The 23,796-nt window shown below is 48.3% G+C and overlaps 1 protein-coding gene across 1 annotated transcript; it reads right to left on the bottom strand.

Annotated features, from left to right (window-relative positions):
- Positions 1 to 1,421: 1,421 nt before the first annotated feature.
- Positions 1,422 to 22,498, bottom strand: LOC128418963 (rho GTPase-activating protein 11A-like). The gene is made up of 7 exons (XM_053399170.1): positions 21,812 to 22,498; positions 13,433 to 13,524; positions 12,364 to 12,460; positions 9,993 to 10,240; positions 7,738 to 7,898; positions 1,588 to 1,737; positions 1,422 to 1,456 (listed from the first exon to the last, which is right to left on the bottom strand). The coding sequence occupies exons 1-7, from the start codon at positions 21,908 to 21,910 to the stop codon at positions 1,422 to 1,424; spliced, it is 882 nt and encodes a 293-aa protein (XP_053255145.1). The 5' UTR covers positions 21,911 to 22,498.
- Positions 22,499 to 23,796: the final 1,298 nt, after the last annotated feature.

Raw genomic sequence — 23,796 nt, 5'->3', positions numbered from 1 at the left:
GAGAAATAACATCCTTGGGAAGAGTTAAGAGTTTAAAAGTTTGAGAGAAAGAGAAACAGGGCTGAAACGTCGCAGGGACATTTCAGGAAACCGGGACAAGGTGGTGAGGCGGAACACCGTAGCAGAAAGAAGCCTTGGCAAAGGAGGACCAGAAATTGAATTCAGGCCTAGACATTGAGAAAGCCTGGCTTGGTTATAGAAGCGGTCTAGTTTTTTTCAGCAGGATACAATTTTGATTGCGGTTATCATCTTGATAATCAAAAGCTGTTTGTTACAGGGAACCAGGCAGAGGGCCTTCTCGGTAGTGGCACCCTCCCTGTGGAACGCCCTCTCACCAGATGTCAAAGAGAACAACAACTACCAGACTTTTAGAAGACATCTGAAGGCAGCCCTGTTTAGGGAAGCTTTTAATGTTTGATGTATTACAGCATTTTAATATTTTTTTGGAAGCCGCCCAGAGTGGCTGAGGAAGCCCAGCCAGATGGGCAGGGTATAAATAATAAATTATTATTATTATTATTATTATTATTATTATTATTATTATTATTATTTGTTTTAAAAATCCAACAACTGTTCAGATTTGTTGATTTGGTACCCTCTGAAAAAAAGCAAAAGAAAACTCAGCCTCCATCACAGTCACCTTATACAGTGGTACCTCGGGTTAAGAACTTAATTCATTCTGGAGGTCCGTTCTTAACCTGAAACTGTTCTTAACCTGAGGTACCACTTTAGCTAATGGGGCCTCCTGCGGCCACCACACAATTTCTGTTCTCATCCTGAAACAAAGTTCTTAATCCAAGGTACTATATCTGAGTTAGCGGAGTCTGTAACCTGAAGCGTATGTAACCTGAAGTGTCTGTAACCCGAGGTACCACTGTAGAGACTTTCCCCTCTCTTCAAAGAAATTGAATTCAGGCCTAGACATCGAGAAAGCCTGGCTTGGTTATGGAAGCGGTCTAGTTTTTTCCCAGCAGGATATAATTTTGATTGCGGCTCTCATCTTGATAATCAAAAGCTGTTTGTTTGTTTGTTTGTTTGTTTGTTTGTTTGTTTTTAAGGCAACAACTTTTCAGATTTGTTGATTTGGTACCCTCCGAAAAAAGAAAAAGAAAACTCAGCCTCCATCACAGCCACTTTTCCCTGCCTCTCCAAATAATTCTTCAAAAGCAAAGTCACTACCCGCACACAAGGGCAGAGAACCTTTTAATCTCAAGAATGTATTCATTTCAGGATAACCTTTCAGGGGCCACATGCTACTGGTGGGTGGGACGAGAGCCAATGATGATGATGATTATTTTTATATCCCACTATTCCTCCCAAAGGACTCAAAACAAGTGACAGAACAATAAAAACGTCTTATAAACAATTCCAATACAGGTGAAGTTCTGATAAAAGGTCAGGCTGTGGAGGGAGCCTACTGGCTAGTGCCCATGACATCTCCCAACAGAATTCTGAACTAAAAGAAGAAACCATGGAGAATGCTTAATGCTTCGAAAGCAGGTAAGTCTGCATTTCACCAACCAGAGAGAAATCTGGAAGCGCCAAACGATCGTCCAAGAAGATCTGGGTTTGGTCTTGCATACTCACTGCCCATGCTCCGTTGCCGCCGCCGCCTCCTCCACATTCCTTCGACGCGCTTTTCCCCAGTGTCTTCTGGGCCTGGTGGGGACAGTCTCTTGGTTTCTGCATCTGAGCAGGCGGCTTGGACTTTTTCCAGGAGAAGCTCGGGAATTGTGCCTGGTTGGAAGAGGAGATGGAGAGGGGAAATCAAGAGGGCATTACAATAATCGAATCCGGAAGTTACCAGAGCATGGAGCATGTGGGCCAAGCCATCTCTATCTGTGAGATAATAATAATAATAATAATAATAATAATAATAATAATAATAATAATTTATTTATATCCCACCCTCCCCAGCCAAAGCCGGGCTCAGAGCGGCTAACAACAGTAAAATAATACAGCATTCTAAAATCAATTCATTATAAAATCAGTTCAAAGCAAATTGGAACATAAGCAGTCAAATACAACATGTCCTGTTTCCCCAGAGTGAACACGCAGGGGAATGCAGGTCCAGCCAGGAGGACTTCCTGTCACACCTGGTCTTTAGCATCCTCCCCCTGCGTGTGACCAGGTAGATGGGCGTGACCCTGACAGACCCCATAAAGCATGGATAAGCAACCTAAGGCCCGGGGGCCAGATCCGGCCCAATCGCCTTCTCAATCCGGCCCGCGGACGGTCCGGGAATCTGCGTGTTTTCACATGAGTAGAATGTGTCCTTTTATTTAAAATGCATCTCTGGGTTATTTGTGGGGCATAGGAATTCATTCATTTCCCCCCCTTCAAAATATAGTCCGTCCCCCCCACAAGATCTGGGGGACAGTGGACTGGCCCCCTGCTGAAAAAGTTTGCTGGCCATAAAGGGACTAGTCACGCAGTCATCGCACCCCCTTCTCTCGCTTCTTCGTTTTATACCATCTTGATGTTTTTGCTGTCTGCCGGCTCTCAGTCAGCAGAACATGGGCTCCATCCCCATAAGGGATAAACCCACGCTCTCTTCTGTAACTACAAGCTAAAGCCTGCCTTCAGGATCACACTGTGGACTGAATGTGAGTAAACTTCTTGTCAGGGGCTCAGGAGCAGAAGCGCGGGGGAGAGAGGAAATGGAGAGCGAAGGGGAGGAATCCGAGGGCAGCGTAGGGGAGTATGACAGTGACCCGAGAGATTCCATGAGCTTTTCCAGCGAATCAGAAGATTCCCAGAAGGGGACGCCGATGGTCAGGGCAAGGGGGGTCCCAGGGGGGACGCACCAGAAGCAAGGGGCCAGCGGGGACTCCCAAGGGAGCAGTGGAGGATCAGGACCAGCTCCCCCACCAGAGCGCAGTGGGGGGGAAGAGTCACATGAGTCAGGACCAGCCTCTCCTCCAGAGGGGAGAGAAGATGAGTCAGGGCTGACCACGCCCCCATCGGAAAGTGGGGAAACGGAGGGGAGGTCAGTTCCAGCTAGCCTCCCCGAAGGGGGGAGCAGTGACAGCAGCAGTGCAACGGTCAGAAGGAAAGTGGCAGGCTGGGCGCGCGCGCCAAGTTCAAATGTACAGGCGCGCGGGACAGCAGGAAACCCAGATTGGGAACCAGGTCCTAAAGCCCGCCGGAGGGAGGGGGAAGATTCAGGGGACTCAGCGTCAGAAGAGTCTAGGAAGGGCGAGACCCCGACGGACAGGCGGACCCAGAGGAGGAAAGAACAAAGGAAGAGGTGGAGCAAGGCTAGAGTCTTAAACTGGTGTCAGGGGGGAGGAGATTCAGACGGAGCTTCAGCGGTCTAGAGTTTGAGACGTAGAGCTGCACGCTGCGGCTGTGAAAGTGAAACTGAACTTCAATAAAGACTTTTATACTTAACAACGAAGCAGCGTTGGTCCTTTGTGAGCTGGGACCTTGGGCAGCTCTGACACTTCTTATTACATTTAAGAGAAGACTATTGTGTCTTTATTCTTTTTAAGAGGGAACAAAGGGGATTTACCGGGAACTAATCCAATCTGGACAAGCCAGACTGGATTGCTTATGCGATGGCCTGGGATTCGGACTCGGATGCTGAACCTGAGGGATCCCAGCCTGCACAGGATTCCCTGCCTCCAGAACCAGCTGAGCCGGGGCTGGGGCCTAAGCCTGAAGGGTCCTCACCTGTGCTGGATCCTTGGGTGCAGGCACCAGCTGAATCTGCTCTGGCTCCTGAGGTGATGGAGGACCCATTGCCTGCAGGTGCTCCACTCTCAGCCCTGTCAGGGGAAGGTGAGGTTGCCTCTGGGTCCGGTAACCCTCCAGCCTCTCCTGAGCTGCAGAGGCTCAGGGCAGAGAGGCGGAGGGAACTAAGTTCCCGCAGGAGGAGTGCTCGCCTCCAGGCCAGGAGAGGCGAGTCACCTGTGGGCCGGGGCCACCCTATGCCTTGGGGCAGATAAAAGCCGGTCAGCCCCAGTCCCAGGTTGCGGGAGCAACATTGTTGGTAGCCTGTTATTGCCTGAACCCTGTCCTGCTCTTCTGCCAGAGTTCCTGACCTCACCCGACTCCCTGCCTTGGACCCCGCTTCACCTTCGATGGACAGTCTCCATACCAGACCGTTGACCTTGGACTGGACTCGGACCTCACCGCATGGTTCACCCTTGGGACCAGCACAGCTTAACTCAAGAGATTCAAATGAATCTACCAACTAGTTTCCTGCAATATACAGGGGAATGCACTCTGCTACCAGCTCACTAGCGTGAGTGAGGAAGGATATTATCTAATCCATATATCCTCTCCTACTAGCCACAATGTTCCCACACTATCCAAGAGGGGTCACAACTCGCGGACCAACTGAAGCTGGAAACAGGCATGCCGCCGGTTCTCCATGTGAGGACGTAACAGCAGTTCCAGAGGGAACCTGTTTCTTTTCTCTCCTGGGTTTCCATTTGCTTGCCCTGCCCAGTAGCCAAGGGTATCAGTTCCCTGCCACCATAATTCACTTCCATGCTTGCACGTTTCGCACTAGTGGAGTTGTCAGCTTGGCTCTGCTGTCCCACCTCCATCCAGCAGAGGGCAGCATGCATACTTTACTTCAGGAGCAGCCAAACTTGGCCCTCCAGCTGTTTTGGGACTACAATTCCCATCATCCCTGACCACTGGTCCTGTTAGCTAGGGATGATGGGAGTTGTAGTCCCAAAAAGATTTGTAGTCCCAAGTTTGGCCATCGCTCTTTTAGTTAGTACACAAGCTCAGCACTGCTTGTTTTTCAACAAGCCTGTCATTTTAGATGCTGTACACTAGGGGTCACGCAAAACATTCACTTTGAGCTACATACACACAGAGACACACATTTCACTTCAGCAGTACAGTTAGGAAGGGGGTAGTCATTTTGTTGGCAAACTGAAATTGATAGTCTAGGGCTGCCAAACATCCGGGATTTCCTGGACATAGCCGGGATTCGGCTGTTGGAAACAGTATACGGGTGGATATTGCTATAAAGCCCAGGAAAATCTGGATGTATGAAGCCATGTCAGAAGTGTTGATTTTTTGGGTGAATTCCCTTTAAAACAGCTCAAAAACTTCTTTTTTTTTTTGAGATATTGCAAAATAATAATAATAATCTCAAGAACTTTGCCAAAAAAAGCTTTGTGTCTGGATTTTCAGTTTTTGAAATATGGCAACCCTAGGATTCACACTTTGGCTTCCGAAGGTCCTAAATTCAATCTGTGGCATTTAGGGAAGTTTTAATGTTTGATGTTTTGTTGTGTTTTTAATATTCTGTGGGGAGCCGCCCAGAGTGGCTGGGTATAAATAATAAATTATTATTATTACAGTGGAACCTCAGGGTACGGCGGGGATCCTTTCCGGAGGCATCGCATCTGCGCCCACGCATGCGATTTAGCACCCAAGGCTCCACTGTATATTAGTATAGTAGTAGTAGTAGTTGTAGTAGTAATAATTTATTATTTATTCCCCACCCATTTGGCTGGGTTTCCCCAGCCACTCTGGGCGGCTTCCAACAGAATATTAAAATACAATAACCTATTAAACATTAAAAGCTTCCCTAAACAGGGTTGCCTTCAGATGTCTTCTAAAAGTCTGGTAGTTGTTTTTCATATAAGACTGCTGCCAGTCAGTGTAGATCAGGGGTAGGCAACCTAAGGCCCGGGGGCCGGATCCGGCCCAATCTCCTTCTCAATCCGGCCCACAGACTATCCGGGAATCAGCCTGTTTTTACATGAGCAGAATGCGTGCTTTTATTTAAAATGCATCTCTGGGTTATTTGTGGGGCACAGGAATTCGTTCATTCTCCCCCCCCTTCAAAATATAGTCCTGCCCCCCGCAAGGTCTGAGGGACGGTGGACTGGCCCTCTGCTTAAAAAGGTTGCTGACCCCTGGTGTAGACAATACTAGGGATAGGGAGAAAATTGGTTTGGCTCCCATCAGTGTCTTTTCTCCCAGAAGTCAAAAAGAGCATTAAGGATAGGTAAAGGTAAAGGTACCCCTGTCCGTACGGGCCAGTCTTGACAGACTCTGGGGTTGTGCGCCCATCTCACTCAAGAGGCCAGGGGCCAGCGCTGTCCGGAGACACTTCCGGGTCACGTGGCCAGCGTGACATCGCTGCTCTGGCGAGCCAGAGCCGCACACGGAAACGCCGTTTACCTTCCCGCTAGAAAGCGGTCCCTATTTATCTACTTGCACCCGGGGGTGCTTTCGAACTGCTAGGTTGGCAGGTGCTGGGACCGAGCAACGGGAGCGCACCCCGCCGCGGGGATTCGAACCGCCGACCTTTCGATCGGCAAGCCCTAGGCGCTGAGGCTTTTACCCACAGCGCCACCCACGTCCCCCTGCATTAAGGATAGGGTTAGTTTAATGCTCCATTTAGAGTGAGGGGGGAGGCAATGGGGGCTCATAAACCTCCTCCATCTAGGAGGAGAAAAACTCCCAAACCTCTGCTGCCTCGTGGGATATCTTCAGGAGAGGTAAAGGCTCAGGAGTAAACCCTACACAAATCTGGAGCCCTAAGGTGGTTGGGTGGCGCCTTGTACACCTCCTTCCGGCAACTTCTGCAGCCCAGCTGGTGCCAAACACCTTTTCTCTGCCTTCCTTTGGACCACAAGATGACAACCACATCTTTTCCAGATGACTCCGCGCCCCTGGATTTACCACCACCTTTTGCTTTGCATCCCTGAGAATCAGGGCTGGTCTGCACTTCCTCCCAGGTAAACCCACCCAGAAAGAAGAGGAAGCTACACCTGGAAATGGACAGCAGGAAAAAGGAGGCGAGGCAAGGAAGGTTAAGGATGGGGAGAGAGAGAGAGAGATGGGCAGCTGCACAGACGAAGAGTTAAGAGACAAGAGAAAATGGAATAGCCCATAAACTGTCATACGGCAGACGGCGTGTCACACAGCACAGTATTTAGAAAACCTTTCTATGTTACTACAGTGGTACCTCGGGTTACATATGCTTCAGGTTACATACGCTTCAGGTTACAGACTCCATTAACCCAGAAATATTACCTCGGGTTAAGAACTTTGCTTCAGAATGAGAACAGAAATCATGTGGTGGCAGTGGGAGGCCCCATTAGCTAAAGTGGTGCTTCAGGTTAAGAACAGTTTCAGGTTAAGAACAGACCTCCAGAACGAATTAAGTTCTTAACCCAAGGTACCACTGTATCAGTTACGCCAGTTTTTTAGCATCGCATCGACTGACCTATTGCACCAAACTGTTAGGAGCTCAGCCTACACTCGAGTAGGACCCTGGCAGAGACACATGCCCAACTGGCATGTTCTCTCCCTCCTGGTCGTTCGTTGGGGAGCTTCAAAAGCTTTCTTCAGCCCAAACATCACAGCGACCGATGCCAACAGACACCGGCACACTTAGGGATCCGCAGAGTTTGGGCAGCTGTGTAACAGACCTCAGCAACTTAGCATTTTGGCTAATCTACTTTATTTACATATAAACACACACGGAGCACTGCAACATGGCTCCCTCTCTCTCTAGCATCAAACAGCAAAGAGAAAAAACAAAGGACAATAGTCCCACTTCACAGAACACAGTAACACAAACATCCTGTCTTCGTCACTTCCCACTCTGTGGAATCAAAACATACACCGTCATGTGAAAGACAACAATCCCATGACTGCAATCGTGGAGCAGGAATTCTAACAGAAACATCATGCGGTTCCTTTAAAAACGGGGGGGGGGGGGAAGGACTGTGCAGATGAGCCCGTCAGACTTACCAATCTCCGCCGCATGGCTGATCAAAGTGTGGACCACGGCTGCCTGCCTCTGCAGCTGCTCCTCAGCTCTGCTGTCCAGCTGGCTGCAAACCTCGTTGGGGAAGAGGGTGGGGGCGAAGATGACCGCCAGGTTGGCCAAGTCCATTTTGTTCTGGGCGCACCTGGGATTGCGAGGGAGGAGACAAGAGATTAGCGAGGGAGAAAGGCAGTCTCCTCAACCAGGAATTTGGGGGTGGTACCTCTGTCCTGTACCTACTAGCCTTGAGGTCTAGTAACTTGCGCTAAAGCTGGGACTCTCCGTGCCGGGTTATATTTTGATCTTTCATTAGCATGTGCGTGGGTGTTACACATAGCCTTACTGGTATGTGGACAGAGGTAAAGGTAAAGGGACCCCTGACCATTAGGAACAGTCGTGGCCGACTCTGGGGTTGCGGCGCTCATCTCGCTTTATTGGCCGAGGGAGCCGGCGTACAACTTCCGGGTCATGTGGCCAGAATGACTAAGCCACTTCTGGCGAACCAGAGCAGCCCACGGAAACGCCGTTTACCTTCCCGCCTGAGTGGCACCTATTTATCTACTAGCACTTTGACATGTTTTTGAACTGCTAGGTGGGCAGGAGCAGGGTCCGAGCAACGGGAGCTCACCTGTCGCAGGGATTCGAACCGCCGACCTTCAGATCGGCAAGCCCTAGGCTCTGTGGTTTAACCCACAGCGCCACCCGCGTCCCAAGGTATACTATGAGACTGATATTTTCTAATTTTTATGGTTTACAACACACTGTAATTGGAGTGCTATTTTGTAACATGCAGCTTTCCGGACTGATGAAGTGTGTAGCAAAACCTGTAATATATCCGGAGAACAGAAGAAGAAGAAGAAGAAGAAGAAGAGGAGGAGGAGTTTGGATTTGATATCCCGCTTTATCACTACCTGAAGGAGTCTCAAAGCGGCTAACAATCTCCTTTCCCTTCCTCCCCCACAACAAACACTCTGTGAGGTGAGTGGGGCTGAGAGACTTCAGAGAAGTGTGACAAGCCCAAGGTCACCCAGCAGCTGCATGTGGAGGAGCGGAGACGCGAACCCGGTTCCCCAGATTACGAGGCCACCGCTCTTAATCACTACACCACACAGGCTCTCCTTTTGCCCACTTGCGTTATTCTCACCAGGGTGGTGGCTTTGATTTGCCTTCCCGTGACTGATCCATGCACACGGCTTTGTGCTTCCAACTCAAGACCCATTGAAGAACATCTTACCCAGTCCAATCTTTGAAATACAGCTTTGAAAAACTTTTTCATATTCTCCAGTGTGCTACCCTTGCTGGTGCGGCGGCACGGGGTTGCCGTTCTGTGATTGGACTTACACTACTTTTTGAACGGTTCATTTATCCAGTCTGTATAACGTTTACTGCACATGTAACTTGTCAAGATAGAGTTGTACATTTATCCATGTTTACAGTATCTATAGGCTTTGTCTTGGAAATGGCACCTTAGTATGTTTGTTGTTTGAATAGTTATAAGTCTGTCTCTATTCTAGCTATTATTCCAGTAAATTTGGTTTTATACTTATACTTATAAGCCAGTTTGTGGTGTTGTTGTTTTGTTGCAAACATAGCTGTCAACTTACAGATTTGAAAATAAGGGACCAGCAGCCTCGAAAACAAGGGATCAGCAGCCAAAATAAGGGATTTTCCAAGCACAGGTATGTTCGACTTCTGAGCCCCTCCGAGCCAAAGGCAGAAAGCCCAGCCAGCAGCCAAACGAAGCCTCAAGCCTCAAGGAAAACCACCGTCACCTCTCCGCTAGGAAGCGCTGAGCAAAGGCGAGTCCCCAGGCAATGCAGCCGATTTGATCGGCACAAGGCATGCAAGCTCCACCCCCAGTCGTTCTTAGACTCCTTATTGGGTGAGCTACGCAGCCAAGCAACACAGTTGGAGCCTCCCTCCTCCCTGGCTGGCAGGGAGGGAGGGAGAGGAGCTGCTTCCTTTGAAACCCGGGAAATTTAAGGGACATCATCAATAAGGGACAGCAGTGGGACATGGTGCTGGGATAAGGGACTGTCCCGCCAAATAAGGGACGCTTGACAGCTATGGTTGCGAAAGGTGTGCATCAAAGTGCGCTGAAATCTCAGGAACCAGAACAATGGGAAGCAGGATAAGGGTACAGCTTGGAGTGGCTAGGTGGTCTGGTTGTCGGCTGAGAACGAGGACAAACCCTGGGCAGGAATTAAGGGCACAAACTGGTCCTTCCCCGTTGACCCACCTGGAAGCCACGTCCTGCAGGAACCTGAAGAAATAGCGGAGGAGATCGGTGCTTCTTTGGGGCAGCAGGGAGGTGAGCAGGAGAGTCAGGGGGTCGCTGTCCTCTTGCTGCTGGACCTGGCACAAAGGCCCCTGGATGCCAGCTGGGATCAGGGGCTCAGGCAGGTCCCTCAGGAACTGCTTCACCAAGGTGGCCACGTCGCACGGGAGAGCCATCGCCAAGCAGCGCTCGCCAGCCTCCAGCCGGGCCTGGAAAGGATGCAAAATGTGAAGAAGGGAAGGAGGCGAACCTTCAGGGAAACAGCTTCCTTGGTCTACTTCCCCAGTTCTGAGATATCAGCAAGAGGATCTGGAAGAACCAACACTCCGTAGCTGGTGGACAATGGTCTGGGGTCAAAAGGGGTCAAAGGCCCACTATTATTTCTGCAGCTGGGTCCCTCTCTCCAGCGTCCAACAACCACCTAGTCAGCAGGAAAGCAGAGCTTTTAGCTGCGTTTAAAGGTAAAGGGACCCCTGGCCATTAGGTCCAGTCATGGCCGACTCTGGGGTTGCGGCGCTCATCTCGCTTTATTGGCCGAGGGAGCCGGCGTACAGCTTCCGGGTCATGTGGCCAGCATGACTAAGCCGCTTCTGGCGAACCAGAGCAGCGCACGGAAACGCCGTTTACCTTCCCGCTGGAGCGGTACCTATTTATCTACTTGCACTTTGATGTGCTTTCGAACTGCTAGGTTGGCAGGAGGAGGGACCGAGCAACGGGAGCTCACCCCGTTGCAGGGATTCGAACCGCTGACCTTCTGATCGGCAAGTCCTAAGCTCTGTGGTTTAACCCACAGCACCACCCGCGTCCCTTAGCTGCGTTTAGGAACCCTGAAAATACAAGGTGCTTCAGTTTCAAGGGAACAGCGTGCATGTTCTGTTATGTATAATGTTGCGAACCGCCCTGAGATCTGCGGGTGAAGGGTGGTATTCAAATTTAATAAATAATAATAATTTCATGGAAAGCACATCTTAAGTCGCTCCCAAATACAATATCTGAGCACTCCAAATTATTTGCCCGTGCCAACCTCTGCTAAAAGTCCTTTTTCAAATTGCCTATTAGCCAAAAGTTTGCATTTTTAAAATGCCTCTCCTAATCCAGCTGCCGACCAGCTTTGCCGAGCAACCCAGAGTTTTAAAAGGAGGAAAGGCAACTAAAAACACCCTCCCTGTAGGTATTGGTGGGTTTGTGGAGAGAGTAGCAGACCTACTGCAACTAATGGACCTGGCTTACTCATGTTCCCTTATTCCAATGGTTCTACTCTGAGCAGGACTAGCGTTGCACACAACACAGTAAAAGGAAATCGTTACTCCCTTTTACTGACATTGGCCCCAAACCTATTTGACCTTGCACCCCCCACCTCACCCCAAAATGGTTTGTTGTTAAGAACTGCATTATAGATCCTATCCACTCCATCTAAGATTATTTTAAACTCTCCCCTTTTCCTCCCACGTAGGAGAGCAAGCAAGTTCGTAAGAGCAAAAAAATAAAACGAAAATGTTTTACTGGCAAGACGATTTCTCAAGTTCCCCTCTCCTTGAGCAAATCTCTCCTGATCGGGATGTCAAAACATCTGCAACTCACCGCCAGTGTCGTCAGGAGGAAGGAGAGGTCTGGCAAGACTGGCATTCTGGAGGTGCCAGAAGCTGGGAACATGATGAATGGTAAATTTGGGGGGACACACAACCTCTAGCTAAGGGGTCAGCAAACTTTTTCAGCAGGGGGCCGGCCCACTGTCCTTCAGACCTTGGGAGGGCGGACTATATTTTGAAAGGGGGGAAAAAGAACGAATTCCTATGCCCCCCAAATACAGTCATAACTCATGTTATGTTTGCTTCATGTTACGTTCTTTCAGGTTCTGTCCCGCGGCGACCCAGAAGTACCAGAAAGGTTTACTTTTGGGTTTCGCCGCTCGCGCATGCGCACAAGCACCAAATCACGCTGCGCATCTGCGCAGATACGGCACTTCAGGTTGCGCTCTTTTCATGTTGCGAACGGGCCTGTGGAACGGATCCCGTTCGCAACCAGAGGTACCGCTGTAACCCAGAGATGCATTTTAAATAAAAGGACACATTCTACTCATGTAAAAACACCAGGAAGGCCCCACAAACAACCCATAGATGCATTTGAAATCAAAGGACACATTCTACTGGGGAAGCCCAGCCAGATGGGCGGGGTATAAATAATAATAATAATTATTATTATTATTATTACTCATGTAAAAACATGCTGATTCCCAGACCATCCGCGGGCTGGATTTAGAAGGCGATTGGGCCGGGCCTTAGGTTGCCTACTCATGCTCTAGCTCCTGCACATCTCCAACTCTGCGTTTTACCTTCAAGGCTTTGATACGAGTCATGGATCCACATTTTCGGAAGAGCCCTTCCACATGAAGATGGGGTCGGAGCAGCTCGCATGCGTCCACAAGGAACCTTGGGTTGAAATGCAAAGAGGCCGCAATGAAGCAGCATGGACTCTTTGGAGATTATAAGGGGGCATGACTACTTATGGAACGAGAGGGAGTCAACAGATAAAGGTGGGGGCTGAAATTCTGTTACAGGTTTGAGGCAAGGTCAGTCTGGATGATATCCGCGGGTCCCTGTGATCCTGTACCCGTGAGGTTAGACTGCGCAAGGGGAAAGCTTGTGAATCAGCCAAACCAAACCCTTAACAAATCCTTAGCAAGCCAGGTAAAGGTAAAGGGACCCCTGACCATTAGGTCCAGTCGTGGCTGACTCTGGGGTTGCGGTGCTCATCTCGCTTTACTGGCCAAGGGAGCTGGCATACAGCTTCCGGGTCATGTGGCCAGCATGACTAAGCCGCTTCCAACGAACCAGAGCAGCGCACGTAAACGCCGTTTACCTTCCCACCGGAGCGGTACCTATTTATCTACTTGCACTCTGATGTGCTTTCGAGCTGCTAGGTTGGCAGGAGCTGGGACTGAGCAACGGGAGCTCACCCCGTCGCGGGGATTCGAACCGCCGACCTTCTGATCGGCAAGTCCTAGACTCTGTGGTTTAACCCACAGCGCCACCCGCGTCCCTTTTGAAGTGCTTAGTTTTTCCCAAAGCCTATCTCACCCAGCAGCTGCACGTGGAGGAGCGGGGAAGCGAACCCGGTTCACCAGATTACGAGTCCACCGCTCTTAACCACTACACCACACTGGCTCCTGTGTTCGTAACACCTAGGTATTAAGTTAGTAAACCAAGGTACCACTGTATGGGAAAATTACCCAGGGTTCTCTCCTCTGACATAAGGCAGGAGTGCCGCATTTTCTCCATGGCATTGTGGGAAAAGATGGTGCAAGCTCCTCTTGGGCTAAGACTCACACGATTCAAACAAGGTTGTCACTCATTGCAACACGGAGCTGGTTATCTGGGGTGTGCGTGTCGCACGTTACTCACTGTGGCACCCCTTCTACATGCTCTGAAAGGGGCAGCAAATGCAGCGGAACGCCAAACAGACCACCGGACGGAGGAGGCAGAATGCTGTTCTCCTGAAAGAAAGCAAACATGAATCAAGCTTTTTGGGGAAAGGTGTATTCATCTGAAGTATTTTAACGTCCCTCCTTCAGCCAAAGAGAAGTCTCCCCAATCGGCTTACTAATACAACAGCCTTCCCGACCCTCAAGCTTCCCATCAAAAAGACGCAGCACAAAAGGAAAATGGATTTGGAGGGAGGAGGAATGAAGCAAACTCAGGCACTAGCTCTCAGTTGCACAGCTCTTAAGAAACCAGCTGAACTTGTCAAGTGTCACGTACGGATGGCGTTGAAGAAAAGCAACATTGAAATCAGTCTTCCATGCCCGTTAGCCGCTGGAGAGACACCAAAAAACTTTGGATGGATTCTGAGAAGGATGATGTGACACATTTTTTTAATTGGGATCCGCCATTATGGGAGAAGGACGTGTTGCAGAGATAAATAGTCTTGGGGGAGGTGAGCTCTTAATTTGTTATTGTATCTGTACTTCAAGTCTGATTTGGCAAATCTCCCCTAGAAAGACTAATGTTTGATGCAACCTGTCTGAGAAAATTAATGAGCAAACGCCCAGATTTTATTTCATTGGAACTGAGTGAAGATGGCGTCTGCCACCAGAGAAGGACTTTTGGATTGATTCGGCATAAACACCAGCGTGTGAGGAAATTCTGCAAACAACAGACTTACCAGCTACAAAAAAAACAAAAGGAGAGTCATACAAATTCCACACAGAAGCACATTATTGTTTATTTCAACTCGCTTGTGGAAACAACTCAGAGGCCGCGAAAGAAGGAAGGATAACAACAGGAAGATTTAAAGAAGGAACTATTGGAAACTCGAGGCAGTAGAAATGTAAGATGATTGGAACCCCACTGAACTTGAAGCATGGGAAACCCAACAAAAATTTATAATTTGGCAGAATATTTGGACTATATGATATGTATTTGTATAATTTGGAATACAGTACTTAATGTGATTTGATTGGATTGTTAAAATGGAAAATTTAATAAAAATTAATTTTTTAAAAAACGAAATCAGTCTTCCATGCCAAACACATGGTGGGTGGGAAACGTGCCTCTGAGCTTGTGCAGAGCACCGTTTCCTCACCACTGAGTAAGTACAACTATTCCACTACACATCTGAAGTCATCTGGAAAAGGCTTCCCAGGTGGAGAGGGCACAGGACAGACCTTTCCATTTTAGAAATACGCTAGAGTTTGGCCAAAGTGGGTCGGGTTCTAAATCTTCCCTCAGGAAAGCAGAGTTCCTGGGCTCTGGAAAGCCAAAAACAGCACCAGCTCCTCGACAAAAAGTTAAGACAGGTTTTCTCTGCTGCCAGATGTATCCAAAACTGTAGGCACCGTGCACCACATTGAGGCGTTCCCAAAGTAAAGGAAGGATTGAACTCTGATTAATAAGAATACACACAGAGGCTTGAAGCAGCAAGACTCTGGGAAGGGTGCGTATAATAGTCTCTCTGAGTGTGCCTCCAGCCCCTGGCCCAGGTCGTTTTATTCACAAAAGAACTTTTTACAGAGTGTTCGTAAGAACCAATCAGATTTCTTCTCAGTATTTCAACAAACCCACGTGGGGACAAAGTTAAACTACCAAAACTAATTAAGCACGCATATTTCTGGGGTAAACAAAGAACAGAACTACAAAAGGAGTACATTTGGCAACCCCTGAGGTCATAAACAAGCAATATACATGATATGAAGGATGGCCAGGAATGCAGTGATCATTATCACCTTCAGGTGAGATCTGTTTCCTCGCCCTAAGATTAACGTATCGGAAAAGCTACATCAAAGAAACTGCCCACTGTCTTTGATGACCCAGGATGCCTGCCTGGCGAAGACTGGCAGTGTACATGACTGGTCAAGAAAGAGAAATGGAACAGGGATGCAGAGGTGTGGATTGATCAAGAATCATATCAAAATAGTTTAAACCCAGTCAACGCAATGCTTTCATTGCTGACACAGATGGCTTACTCTATATTTGTTATAATTCCTCATAGCAATCCCACCTGATCACTACACCACATACCCTGGCAAAATGCACGCATTTGCAGCACATCCCTTCCACCACAGCCCAAGATCCTGGGAACTGCAGCTTACCCCCTCGGAGAACTACAGTTCCCAGCACCCTCAAACTACAACTCCCAGGATTCTTTTTTGCAGAGGGGGTGTGTGCTTTAAATGCATAGTGTGTGCAGTCGGCAGTCTCGGCCTCTGATCTGCAGTGGACGTGCTCTGAATTCCTGGAGATCGAACTGTCAGCAGATGCATCAAGGAAAAGCCATTCGCTATTGAGCTAAGCAAAAGTCTTAGAGAGTCAGCCGTTTCCTTATTTCACATGCTATATTTAAGGGGTAGGAAATCAAGTGTGCTTCCCCCTTGGAGACAATACATAGCAACCTGCCCACAAAAAGGAAAACACTTCCTTCCTTTCCCCACTTCTGCCTCGCTCTCCAAATTGGTGGTGGGTTCAAGGAGGGCAGTTCCCTGCTCCCCCGTCCAGCCACGTATTGGGCTTTCAGTTTACTCCGAGACTCAACCATGTTGTAAACGAAAATTGCCCTTTTCCCTTATGGGGTATCCAAGAGCCCATATAGAGTCCTTACATAGGTTCCCTATTGGTAGGAGAGAATAACAGGGGCCAACCAGAGAATACTGAGAAGCAAAGCAGCTAGTAAGCTTGATCTTTATTGATCTGTTGCAACAGGGTGCTCCCCTCACCCGCAGGAGAGAGGAGGGACCCAGAAAAATGGTGTGCAAGGCCTTATAAAGACTTTTGAAATTGCCACCCTGTAGATCAAGACCACCCCCAGAAACATCATACATACATCACAGAAGGGGTGTAACCTAAGACCACCCCTCAGATACATCACACCTACATCACAGAAAAGGCGGTCTAAAACAGAAATTTGAATATTGTTTTTCTCCTGTTGTTTATCTCTTGTCTGGCAGGTTACTTGATTGGATTGCCTGGGGAGCCTGGCCATTCTTTTGTGGTGATAAATGCTTAGTTCCTGGGCCAGGTCACAGGCTCACACCCTATTCAAACACAGACATACCCTTAAGACAGGACAAAAAATTTTTTTCCTTGCAGTAGCACCTTAAAGACCAACTAAGTTAGTTCTTGGTATGAGCTTTCGTGTGCATGCACAATTTCTGTAACTGGAACCTTAAGACAGGATTTGTGAATGAAAAGACAATGGGGAGGCTTTTCCACTTTGACCTTGCAGAGAAAACATTTGGTCAGTTTGGGACAGTTTGGGAATCAAAATGGTTCCAGGCTGGCCTTCCTGTGCTGATCTATGTACGTGCTTGGTTGGTACACTTATGAACATTACCATATATCTAAGACCTCAAAATTCCTATCACAACCACAAAGGTTGTGTGAATTTGTAGACAAAGACACACACATGCACACACCCCGGGGTACAAAAAAAACTTCCTGCTTGCAACTCCCAAAAAGGGATAGTCTGGTTTTGTTCCAATAACCTGCTGGCAAAATCCATTTCGCTAGAATTTAATTTTTAAGGCCCAACCCTGCTGAAAGCAGGCATAGCCAAGTTGGCTGTACGTTGCTTCCAGGAACAGAGCTGGCATGACTCTGAGGGCGTGTGCACTTTCCCAGAAATTCACTTCCGTCTGGGTTCACACTGGGGGGGGGGGGACAGGAGCGGGACGTGTCTTTTTCTGTCTCCTGAAGAGTTCAAGGTGGCATCCGTGGTTTTCTTCCCGCTTCCCATTTTATCCTCACAACGACCCTGCGAGGTAGAGCAGGCTGCAAGAGATCTCTCACAGCCTGTCCAGCGGGGATTTGAACCCTGGTCTCCCAGGTCGTAGTCTGACACTCTAACCCCTATGCCGCACTGTCAGAGGTTTCCGCACAGTGGCTAGAGAGGAATTGGGACCAGTTTCTGGGCTCTGACTGGCGTAAAACTGGTTCGAGAAGTGACGCATCGAACTGCAGTATTATCTAATAAGCTACAAGATGCAGATGCGTTTGGGGTTGTTGTTGTCGTCGTCATCACCATCTAAACTTATCAATTGCTTTTTTATGTCGTGGAGACACAGATTAAAAACCCAGCAATGGAAACTTGGAGAGTGCAGAGTAACTGGCAGTGTGAATTCAACCTCAATACCAGATCCTGAGGTGCAGCAGTGGGAGAGTGCTATATAATTTATTTACTATTTATTTATTAGGGGCGCGGGTGGCGCTGTGGGTTAAACCACAGAGCCTAGGATTTGCCGATCAGAAGGTCGGCGGTTCGAATCCCCGCGACAGGGTGAGCTCCCGTTGCTTGGTCCCTGCTCCTGCCAACCTAGCAGTTCGAAAGCACGTCATGTGCAAGTAGATAAATAGGAACCGCTCTGGCGGGAAGGTAAACGGCATTTCCGTGCGCTGCTCTGGTTCGCCAGAAGCGGCTTAGTCATGCTGGCCACATGACCCGGAAGCTGTACGCCGGCTCTCTCGGCCAATAAAGCGAGATGAGCACCGCAACCCAGAGTCGGCCACGACTGGACCTAATGGTCAGGGGTCCCTTTACCTTTTATTTATTTATTACATTTATACAGCACCTTTATCTTCCAAGGATCTCAGTCCCTCATTTCACAACAACCCTGTGAGGTAGGTTAGTCTAAGAGATGGCGACTGACTCCAAGGTCACCCAGTGAGCTTCATGCCTGAGTGGGGATTCGAACCCTGGTCTCCTAGTCCTAGTCCGGCACTCTAACCATTGCACCACACTATTGCACTCATAGGCTGCTTTGGGGCTTCCCAGGGGTATCTGGCTGGCTACTCTGAGATGCTAGACTCCGTAGGCCTTTGGGCTGGACCAGCAGGGTTCTCCTTAGAAGTCAGGAAACGCTCCCCCTCTTTCACTAGAGGACGAAGCTTGTTGCAGGAATTTATGTAAAGGTTTGGGGAAGGGTTGCCCCTCCAGCAGATATCATGCACATGCAGCCCACTATCAAAATCAGCACAATCGCTTTTGTGACTTTTGTGATTTGTCCCCACAAAACACTTCATCGCAGTTTCTTCCTATCTGTTCAAAAGGCCTTTGCTGCACAATACCGAATGTAAGAATTCACTGATAATATCCGCCCTCCCTTCCCCACAGGTGGGCGGGGTTTGCGGCACCAAGCGAGGCTCACCTGGGCGGGTACCACCCACCTGCTTGAGCTGGCCTTTGACCCGCCCTCGGCCAGGGAGGACAATGGACGGCCGGCCGGGGGTGGGCCTAAGGCCAAAAGAAAAGAGGCTGACCCCTGAGCCCAAGCCTCGTTTGCTGTTTTTCCGTCTGGGATCAAATGTAAGAATTCACTGATAAATGTATCTATGTACTGGCTCACAGGGAAAACTTCAGAAATTCATCTAGACATGTGAGCTCAGCTGCTCAGCAGCCCCTCTGCCTGAGTGATAATCCCTGGCATCCTGATACCTGAGTGCCAGACAGGTAGCCATTCCAGAAATAACAAACCCAGATGAAGACAAAAGGGTGTGATTAACTTGGCTGGGAAACAGCGAAACGTAAATATCTCTTGTTACACTTTATGGGTGTTTGGTGGAGGGCAAGGGGAACCATGGGGCAGGGTCCAGGATGCTCAGATTACGGCCACCAGACCTCCCCTTTCATGATGTAACCATGATGTAGTTTGGGGGGGTGTAACATGGGGATTAGCAACTAATAAAAGTTTGGGTTCTCTTTTGTTTGGGGCTTCCATCTTGTTCCACCTGGTGGCAGGTGGGAGTCATGTTGTGACAGTCTTCAATAAAGACCAAGCCTACTGGCTGCTGTTTTGCTCTGGTATTCCTGGCTGGTGTCCTTGTTTTTTGTCCAAGGGAGCCCTCGGATTTCTCCGTTAACAAGCTACTCCTCACTCTCTACCGAAGCAGAAGCTCTCTGCACATGCTCAGAGTCAGATTAGAGAGAGACCCGGAAACTAAGGCGCTCTTTCACGCGTGGGGAGCGAGGCCACCTTTATTAGGACTTGGCAGGCTCCAAGCGAGTCCCGGCAACAAAAACGAGTTGTCCTGGGGCTTTGCTTCAGCAGAAGTTAAGCCCTGCAGCTGCCTGGCATTTCTGACTCAGGCTACCAGAGAAAGCAGAGTGTCGCTCCATCATCACTGCACACAGGTGTTTGCCTAGAGTTTGTTACTCCTGTTGGATTTCAGCCTGCCACAGACCGCTGTCACACAGGATCACAGGCTTGCCCCCACCAATCCATCTAGCTCGGAATAAGTCTATGCTAACCTGGAAGGACAGATCGTGAAGCTGAGGCTCCAGTACTTTGGCCACCTCATGAGAAGAGAAGACTCCCTGGAGAAGACCCTGATGTTGGGAAAGATGGAGGGCACAAGGAGAAGGGGGCGACAGAGGACGAGATGGTTGGATAGTGTTTTCGAGGTTACCAGCATGAGTTTGACCAAACTGCGGGAGGCAGTGGAGGACAGAGGTGCCTGGCGTGCTCTGGTCCAGGGGGTCACGAAGAGTCGGACACGACTAAACGACTAAACAACAACAACAACCAGCAGCAGGTCTGTCAAATGGCGAATCTTTCCAAGCTCTGGGCCTGAGCAATTTCCCCCTCGAAAATCTGCTCCTTATTGCTGAGTTTGCTTCAATTCAACAGTAAAGAGTAGGCTTACAGTTTCTTCGGTTTCGGGTTTAGAATGTGTTCTTCGTTGTAAACCGCTTTGGTATTACACTGTTTTGTAAATATATGAAATCAGCATAAAATAAATGCACATTATGTTCAAGATAAAGTAGCATCTGTACTCCAGCCTACAGGATTTCAATCTTCTTAGGAATTAAAACCACCACTAAAAATAATAAATATTTCACTTAAAAGAAAGGAAGGGAACTGAAGTAATCATGTTCCCATGTTGCCTTCTCCACAACCTTGCGAGGCAGGCCTAGTCGTTCCTCCAATCCACAGTTTACTACCCGTCATTCTGGCCAGCTGTGGGCCTTAACTCCTCCTCTTTGACAATCCCCAACCCGGCGCCCTCCAGATGGTTTGGACTACAACTCCCATCAGCCCCACTGCCAGGCATAGCAAGCAATTTCAATGGACCTCCAATGCCCTCGAAACAGCTTTGTTCCAGTGCTTTGTGGGAAAGCGTTAAAAGGTTGCTGAGAATACAGCTTCCCCTGAAAAAAATCCTGGGAACTATAGTTTGTTCAGGGCGTCGTGAGGGGTAAACTACAGTTCCCAAGGTTCTTTGTGGGAAGCTGTGTGCTTCAAATGTATGGATGTGGCCAAAGGAAGACTCAGCGGCCAATTCAATTTGCTTCTTGGATCTTTCTAGAAAAGTCCCTCACACCACCAGAACCAGAACCAAAAGTTTATGTATTTATATAAAAATAATAATACCTGCAGGTTTATTATACATATATTTTGCAGCTTTTTTGTGGACTTCTCTTTGTTAGCCATAAGATTATGGTAGCTTTTGGTGTGTGCTTCTTTTTACAAAAAAACTGAAACCTATTCAACCCCCCCGCCCTCCACACACATACGCAAAGAATATACCCACTGCACAATTTAATCATGAGAATCTGTGATTTGCACTGCTGATAATGCTGGGGGTTAATAATAATAATAATAATAATAATAATAATAATAATTTATTTAAACCCCGCCCATCTGGCTGAGTTTCCCCAGCCACTCTGGGCGGCTCCCAATCAAGTGTTAAAAACAATACAGCATTAAATATAAAAAAACTTATATAAATATAAAAAACATTAAATATAAAAAACTAAACAGGGCTGCCTTCAGATGTCTTTTAAAAATAGGATAGCTGCTTATTTCCTTGACATCTGATGGGAGGGCGTTCCACAGGGCAGGCGCCACCACCAAGAAGGCCCTCTGCCTGGTTCCCTGTAACCTCACTTCTCGCAGGGAGGGAACCACCAGAAGGCCCTCGGCGCTGGACCTCAGTGTCTGGGCAGAACGATGGCGGTGGAGACGCTCCTTCAGGTATACCTTTGAGGCCGTTTAGGGCTTTAAAGGTCAGCACCAACACTTTGAATTGTGCTCAGAAACGTACTGGGAGCCAATGCAGATCTCTCAGGACTGCTTTTGTTTGCATGTTCCTGCGTTGTGTATTTTTGTGTTTTTATTTTGTAAACCGGCCTGTGATCCTCAGATGAAGGGCGGTATATTTTAATCACAACAACAACATTTAAGGCACACCATAAACTAGGACGAAAGGCAAACAGGGGTTGCACAAGACACAGAATATCTATTTTTAAACGCCCCACCCACTGTTAACACACAAGACCCTCGCCCCACTCACCTGGCTAGGACTGGTCTTCCAAGGTCGGACATGAATGCTGATACTTGTGAGGTACTGAACGATGGCATGGGACGGCACACCTTTCGCTGGGCTGGGCATGGTTTGTGCACAGATCGCGAAATTTCACATGTTCAGGCCTAAAGAGTCTGCAAGGCCTCTGGGGCAGGGAGGTTTGGGGGCAAAAGTGTGTGAACAGAAGCAGTTTTCTGGGTAAAGGAAAAAGGTGCGGAAGAACCCACCCAAATTAAGCCAGGCCAAATTTGCAAGAGCCACACCCAGTGGCCGGACTCCTTAGCAAAATGCTTCAACACTACAAATATTATTTCCTGTTGTTTTCCTGGTTAACTGACCATCCAAGTTGCGTCTGGGAATCCCAGCAGGGACCAGGCTTTTGGAAAGCCAAAAATGAATGTCTTTTGCTTTCAAGTTTTCCCTCCGCATATTCTTCTGCTTGTAAATCTGTCAGCAGAGACCTCCAGATATCTAATCTTTACTCTGCAACCCTTTTAAAAGAAACCACCCCTTTTCTCTCTCCAGGCCCAGTTTAAAATCTCCATCTACGCGTTGCCTAAACTCACATCGTCGCAAGATCTGATCTACGCTGCTCTCCCAGCCACAACAAATCCCTCCATTATCAAATGGAAACTTTTACTTCTGAAGAACGTTTTTTCCCCACCTCTAAGTGGGGAGGAAACAACAACCTCTCTTTGGTGAAAGAGAAAAAGTTAAGAAGGGGCTTGGGAACCAAATTGCCCCATTTATTAATTCTCTCTGGGAGGCCAGGCAATATTTAAAGGGACATAGACATCTCCCAAAGACAGAGCTGAATCCTCAAGGGGAAAGGTGGATCGGTGAAAGTGAATTTCTGCAATTACGCCTCCCGATGTTGATGGACTACAACTCCCATCATCCCTGATCATTGCTCAGGTTGACCGGCGCTGATGGGAACTGGAGTTCAAGCACAACTGGAATAACAGAGGATTTCCCCCGTGCCAAATCCTGGACAAGAGTGTTACAGTGATGGAAATGGGGTACAGGAATCAGGGGTTCAGGGGGGAATGAATGGCGTAATGTGTGGTTTGGGGGTGTAATAGGAATGTTATGGTCTTAGATATATGGTAATGTTCATAAGTGTACCAACCAAGCACATACATAGATCAGCACAGGGAGGCCAACCTGAAGCCATTTTGATTCCTATACTGAGCAAATCTTTTCTCTGCAAGGTCAAAATGGAAAAGCCTCCCCATTGTCTTTTCCTTCACAAATCCTGTCTGTGTTTGAATAGGGTGTGAGCCTGTGACCTGGCCCAGGAACTAAGTATTTATCACTACAAAAGAATGGCCAGGCTACCCAGGAAAGCCAATCAAGTAACCTGCCAGACAGGAGATAAACAAGGACAAGAGATAACATTTAAATTTCTGTTTAGACCGCCTCTTCTGTGATGTATGTATGATGTTTCTGGGGGTGGTCTTGATCTACAGGGTGGCAATTTCAAAAGTCTTTATAAGGCCTTGCACACCATTTTTCTGGGTCCTTTCCTGTGTGTGAGGGGAGCACCCTGTTGCAACAGATCAATAAAGATCAAGCTTACTAGCTGCTTTGCTTCTCAATATTCTCTGGTTGGCCTCTGTTATTCTCTCCTACCAACAGGGAACCCACGTAAGGACTCTATATGGGCTCTTGGATACCCCATAAGGGAAAAGGGCAATTTTTGTTTACAACAGAGGGCAAAGTTGTGTTGTGTTATCTTTTTAGATCAGCCCTGGGCCCTTTACTGCAAAGGTGGGTAATAAATGAAAGAAACAAGAGCAGATGATTACATCCTGGATAGAAACCAGGGTGTTTTTCATGAGGCGGTACCCTCTTCGCTGCCCCCACCACTGAAATTCATATTTTAAATTCCATGAGGGCTCCAACACTACCCCGTGTCCCTTTCTCAGCAGCTGGAACCTGCAGAAGATCGCCAGCTGAAACCTCTCCTTGCG

This window comes from Podarcis raffonei, chromosome 8 (genome assembly GCF_027172205.1).
Source record: "Podarcis raffonei isolate rPodRaf1 chromosome 8, rPodRaf1.pri, whole genome shotgun sequence".
NCBI lineage: Eukaryota > Metazoa > Chordata > Lepidosauria > Squamata > Lacertidae > Podarcis > Podarcis raffonei.
This window is presented reverse-complemented; position numbering and strand designations above follow the sequence as displayed.

Coding starts and splice junctions, on each gene's coding strand:
- LOC128418963 (XM_053399170.1), bottom strand. CDS start 21,910: ATGCCCAGCCCAGCGAAAGGTGTGCCGTCCCATGCCATCGTTCAGTAC. Junction 12,461..13,432: donor CATGTAGAAGGGGTGCCACA/GTGAGTAACGTG, acceptor TTTCAACCCAAG/GTTCCTTGTGGACGCATGCG. Junction 1,738..7,737: donor CAGCCATGCGGCGGAGATTG/GTAAGTCTGACG, acceptor TCTTCCAACCAG/GCACAATTCCCGAGCTTCTC.